Source organism: Limulus polyphemus, unplaced genomic scaffold (assembly GCF_000517525.1).
Source record: "Limulus polyphemus unplaced genomic scaffold, Limulus_polyphemus-2.1.2 Scaffold360, whole genome shotgun sequence".
Classification (NCBI taxonomy): Eukaryota; Metazoa; Arthropoda; class Merostomata; order Xiphosura; family Limulidae; genus Limulus; species Limulus polyphemus.
The window spans coordinates 114,198-120,384 of NW_013665970.1; the positions used below are offsets into that span (position 1 = coordinate 114,198).

The 6,187-nt window shown below is 31.0% G+C and overlaps 1 protein-coding gene across 1 annotated transcript in view; it reads right to left on the reverse strand.

Annotated features, from left to right (window-relative positions):
• The window catches only part of LOC106457672 (plexin-B-like), an 88,247-nt gene that overhangs the window by 17,144 nt on the left and 64,916 nt on the right, over positions 1–6,187 (reverse strand). Inside the window, exons 9-16 of the mRNA XM_022383692.1 lie at positions 5,575–5,751; positions 5,134–5,230; positions 4,436–4,717; positions 3,450–3,620; positions 2,811–3,054; positions 2,119–2,258; positions 987–1,120; positions 241–300 (exon numbers count right to left, since the gene is read on the reverse strand). Coding sequence (XP_022239400.1) covers positions 241–300; positions 987–1,120; positions 2,119–2,258; positions 2,811–3,054; positions 3,450–3,620; positions 4,436–4,717; positions 5,134–5,230; positions 5,575–5,751 — 1,305 coding nt within the window. The remainder of the gene's footprint in view (positions 1–240; positions 301–986; positions 1,121–2,118; positions 2,259–2,810; positions 3,055–3,449; positions 3,621–4,435; positions 4,718–5,133; positions 5,231–5,574; positions 5,752–6,187) is intronic.

Below are 6,187 nucleotides of genomic sequence, written 5' to 3' on the forward strand. Positions count from 1 at the left end.
CATTTACTAAATGTTTTGTTTTGATATATAAGTTGTTCTGGTTTTTAATCTAAAAAAAAGTGACATTAATTTCTTGACAACCTAATATAATACTTACTAATTACATGTTCAATTTATTTATATTATAATAGTGTTTTAGATAAACTATAAAGCTCACTGCCACCTAAATAGTTCTTGTCTTCTAAGGATCCTGTAATTACTATTAATTTTACAAAATACTAAAAGGGGACATAAACTCACTCAGCAGCATAATCCATCTTTTCCATTAGAATGATCATCAGCAGAGATGCTACATTGACCCTACCAAAGCACAAAAGCTTGTTTAAAACAATGACATTTGACAACATTTGTTTCAAAATTTTCAGAAGGTATTTTAAATACACTAATTCAGTGCCATTTTAAAATTGTGTGAAATTTTTAAAAGACAACTAAATAAATAATTCAATAAGTGTAGTGTTTACTAAGATATGAAATTTAACCTAGGGAGGAAAATAATAACAATATTTTTTTTGCATTCGTTGTAAATTTAATTATTAGTGTTATATTCTAATTTTCAACTTTTGTTATACTTTCCTTTTTTTTGCTGTTTATTTTTTCCACCTAATTTATGTTGTTTTAATTCTTTATTTGAACATGCAAATATATATATATATACATGTGGACAAATAGACATTCAGTGTAGAAAAAATAGAATTCTCCAACAACTAAAGCTTTTAAATCAGAAGTAAGTTATAATATTTAATAAATGTTAAAAATTAACAAAGTCAAATGTTTGTAACAGTGTAGCTATCAGTAAAAACTACAGTAGAGCAGAACTTGTGAAAATATAATCACATGCTAACATAATCAGGGCAACAAAAAACAATCTGAAGATTACTAGAAGCTTCAAGAATTTACTTGCTATCTAACCAAACACCATCATTCAACAGTTTCCTAAAATCAAACATCTGTGTGCAGTATAACAGTTATGAATGCAGATTACCTACCTGTCTCGTATAGTAAAGGTTTTTTGTGATTCTAAAACAGTAATGAAGAGGATGAGGAATGTCTTGTTAAGTAAGAGCTGTTGAAAATGGTTCATAGCCACATCATAATTACTACAGAACCCATTGGACATCATCTGTAAATAAAAAAAATTAGAAATGTGTTAATAAATTCATACAAACACCCATGTGATTTAATATCATTTGAACTTGAGATGCAACTTTTTTTCCCGGTATTTATTTCAAAGTAAAAGAATGGAGTCATATTTCATGCTCTACACAAAGGTACCATGGTTAACCCAGAGAAATTCTGTATAGCTATAGAATCTTTTTATGCTGTTATTATCTGTAAATAAAAGCTACATATTTTTTTATTTGACACAGTTATCCTTAAAATAATTTTTAAACATTCGAAATAATACACAAGAAGAGGAGACAACTATATATATAAAAATACAGAAATATTACAAATCTCTGAGAAGCTGTAGTTAAGGTTGCCCTAACCTATTTTTGGTTTGTTTCGAATTTTGTGCAAAGTTACACGAGGGCTATCTGTGCTAGCTGTCCCTAATTGAGCAGTGAAAGACTAGAGGGAAGGCAGCTAGTCATCACCACCCACCACCAACTCTTGGGCTACTCATTTACCAACAAATAGTGGTATTGACCATCACACTATAATGCCCCCACAGCTGAAAGGGTGAGCATGTTTGGTGGGACTGAAATTCAAACCTGCAACCTGCAGATTGAGAGTTGAGCACCCTAGCTACCTGGCTATGCCAAACTGACCTATTTTGAAAACTAGGATAGACAAGGGATTAAGAACCCCAGCCTTGACCTTTTATATGCCCTTTTCTACCTATCTTATGTTACTAGGTCCTTTTGGACCATTTTTGGCAGGCTTCTTGGTTGTCTCTTGACTCCTTGGGTGTTCCCAGGCCCTTTAGTAACTTTCCCAGCTATAATAAATGTAGTTACTAAAATCTATAAGACAGAAATATGAGGTTAATCAAAGCTGCTATTTTATTTTATTTTTATTTTTAAAACTTTGTACAGAAAAATGATTTGATATAATAAAGATGATTTTCAAAGGAAATTCAAAGAGTTTAGTACAAACCTACAAAAGCTGCAGGCTTACCTTATCCTGTAACAAAGGATGGTCACAAACACCTGGAAAAAACACCTTCATGACAAATGTCCTGTGGTCTAGCGTTGGGATCCCAGAGGCGTGAAGATCATTTGTAATATCTGTCATGTCTGTCTGAAGTTCTGCAAAAGCTGAAAAATACAGAATGCTACTGTTTCAGTTTGAAGACTACAGGCTTTTGACTTGCTTATCACTATACTATTTCCAATTTTTAAACTTAGCTACTACTACATAATTTTATTTCTACTAAGCAGAATTATTGGATTTGCTTACACTAAACAACACTGTATTATAGTGTTCTTAGGTATTATTTCATTCCGGCTTATGGTATTATCAGTCATTCTTCTGCTCAAGAAGACATGATGCAATAAATTGTATGTAAATCTTTATTCTTATTCTCACGTTATATAGTTTAGTAACCTTAGTGATATTTAAAATCCGGTAGTATTGTTAGCTTAGCTTATGCTTAGTTTATACAATTTAATTTTGTAATTCCTTTGACATTTAGATTACTACATTGTTTAATATGTTAAATATGCTTAATTCAAGTAGGCACTATGTGATATTTCATAACATTTTAAAACTCAGACCCCATTGAAAACATGCCTAACCACTTTTACTTACACTAGCTTATACTCTTAAAAGATCTTTATATCTCAATTCCACAATATACAATACCTCACCTTGCTTACACTCAGATCGAACACTATTTTCCAAGGTATCCATCTGCAACTGGATACGTTTGTATTCCTGTTCTGCTTGAGAGCTCTTGTGTCGTAAGATGATAAGAATCACCACACTTAAGACCATGAGCAGCCCACCCCCTGCAGTAATACCCCATATAGCCTCTGTTGGAAATTCATATGCCTTTGTCACTTCATAACGCAGGTATCCAATGTCATATTGTAAGTTGGACCCAATGTGCACCTGCATGATTTTAAAAAAGGAATAAATACATCTATTAAATGATAACTATATCTACTTATTCCAGTTTTGAGGTTATATAAGTGAAGTTATACTTTTCTCTCTATAATCTCTACTTGTAGAACTTGAGATATTTGATTTAAGATGTTACATATAAAATATAAAGAATTAAGTAAGCAATTCTATAACATGACATCTTTTATATCAATTGAATGACAATCACCATGGTAATTTATAAAATGCTTTTCATATGAAACACCAGAAGTGTGTTTCTATTTTAAATCACAAAAAGAAGATATAAAAAGATGTAAAAATTAAGTGTGTACTTGACACAAAATTAATACTTTGTTCAATATACAATCTCTAAGGCAAATGTCAATAAAAACATTCTCACTTACCACCACCAGAGGTAGATCAGTGTCCGTTCTTTGCTCATCACTGACTGGGGGTTGGTCTTGTGGAGGTAGGCACACTAACTGGGTCATGGTCAATGAGGTCAGGTTACAAGTTCGAGTTCCAACTGTCACCACAACTTCAGATTCTGTAGTAGCTAACAGAAGGTCCTTGCCCTTGTTTGACAGAAACATTCAATTGAAAGTAATAAATGATGATTATTCTTGCTTGCAACAATGAACTATCAAATACTGAGAATTGAAACTCTAGAAAGTGGTTAATGAACCATAAATCAAATTAACTAATATCTAATACAGAATTGACTAAGATATCCAATTTCAATGTGATTTCCAATGAAAAGTAACAGTTATTTATATATATATATGTCTTGCCACAAGATAATAATTGTGGTTGTAATTAGAATCGAAGACGTAACAAATGAAATGTAAATATCAAAACCGGTTCCAAATGTGTGAAAGTAAAATTATATTTCAAATAGTTTTCTTATCTTACATGTACTAGTAGAAATTCATTACTTGCATAATTTTCATTCAGATTCGGTTGTTTTGACAAGTTTTCTTGGTGTAATCTTTTCATAACTATATTAAATGCTTGAATTAACAATTGCTAAAAACTTTTGCTTCAACTTTTTTGCTTGTAAAATAAATAAGGTTAAGAGTAATCCTTTCGCAAAGGGTGGTCTTTAGAAGGTTACTTGGTTTAATTTAGTAATTCATGTTCCTACAACTTATGAGGACAGGAAGACTGCCACATGGATGAACCACTGAAATATTACACTGTATAGCAATGACTAATGCATGTTACATGTTAATATTCTCATGGTACACTTATAATAAAATATACACAATTTTACTAAGAATCACTAAAGGCATTTACTGCCCCATAAAAAAAACATCCAATATTAATAACATAATATTTTATTCAATACTAGATTTGATACAGCCTCATAGCTTTGCATAATTATTCTCACCTCAATTACTAAAGATTCCCCTTTGTATTGTTTAACACCATCTTTCTTGAAATTAGAAAACTGAGGATCAGGGACATAAGTCATGTCTGAGTGAAGGGTAGGAAAGTTTTTCTGTAGCTCCAATACACTCTTCACTTCATCCATCTCAAATCCTATTCGAAATTTCAGCTGATCAGAGGCCTCCATAACACTTTTGCCTTGGCTAGCAAGGAACCTTTCAACCTCTTGGGTAATGGCTGGAGAAGGGCAAACCATCTGACTGTGACTGTGTACAGTACAGAGCTAAAATATATAGAACAGAAATTATGAGATGAAGGTCACATCAATTTATATAAATTAGAACAGCTTAACAGAATTACTAGGTTCCATATCACATCTACTCTAAATTATTAATAAATGATTGAATAAAATGAGTTTGAAAAAAGAAAATCACTGAAGTTTTCAACTGAATCAAAAGGATCTTCTTTCTGTAGAAAAATCCTAAAATTGAGAGCAGAAATGACACACTTTAATAGCTGTTAATGAATCTGGCACTTCAGTGCTGAATGCTGTACAATAATAAATCCAAACAATCCAATGTTGTAGAACAAAAATTTAATGAAAATATTTTACATACAAAATATATTCTAATATTAACCTGAAAAATTTTTGTTTTGTTTCAAACTATCGCTATAGCTCAAATAAACAAGCTTCCATACCGTTTTATTGAGGCGAAAGTTATCTTTGAATACAGCCATCCAAGGTTGCTGAATGGAAGACAAATATGTTCCATCAACTGTGACGCTTCTTCCACCACTAAAACATCGAATTGTTAAAAATTTAAATATGCATAACATTTCCAAAACAATTACAAACACATCGTTCATTCCTAAATAGATAGATACCAGTCTATATGAACATTTTTTAATAAATAATAGGAGTTCTATACAAAAAACAAAATTGATCACCATTCATCAATAAAAGTGTTATGTGTATTTGAATAATTTAATATTATAATTCAAGATAAATTTATGCAACAAATATGACACTATAACAGGCCATTGTCATAAAAGTAACCACAGTTGTATATTACAGGGTTAAGAATTATTTGGTTTTATATAATTCTTAGGTATTTTTACCAAGATAACTCATAAACTAACCTTACAAAACTCTTTAGAGGGTAGATTCGAAGTATGCTTGGATCTTCTGTGTAGATGAAAGGGCTTGGGAGAGTAAGAGTTGCATTATCAATACGGAGGATCAGCTGAGTCACGTTGTACCAAGGATATGGAGCTCTGGTGGTGCGGCAACTAACCTGACTGTTGCTTGCCAGAGTTCTAGATATTAATGTTCAAATATGTAGATTAATATTAAACCATATGTACTGAAAGTATAAAAAATATATTGCTTCTGGAATTCACTTAACACTGAAACTTGTTTTGTGGTTCATTAAAACTTAGTGATAAATTATTAGTACTTTTTTTGTAAAAGCAAATTTTCAGTTATTAAATTTTTTTAAAGGTCCTATAACCCATAGAGCAAGCTTTGCCATATAAATGTTGCTGTTTTGACAACTTTTTCTATAGGTCTTATAACAACACGCTAAAAGGGAGAAAAAATTATAATTTACTTATTACTTAATCCCAATAAAAAAAATCTGACTTCTGTATGGCAGAAAGGCCATTAACAAGGTTACTATGTATTAATCAGTCATTAAAAATTACAATATTTAAGTTAATTAATGTTTTATATATATATATATATATATATATC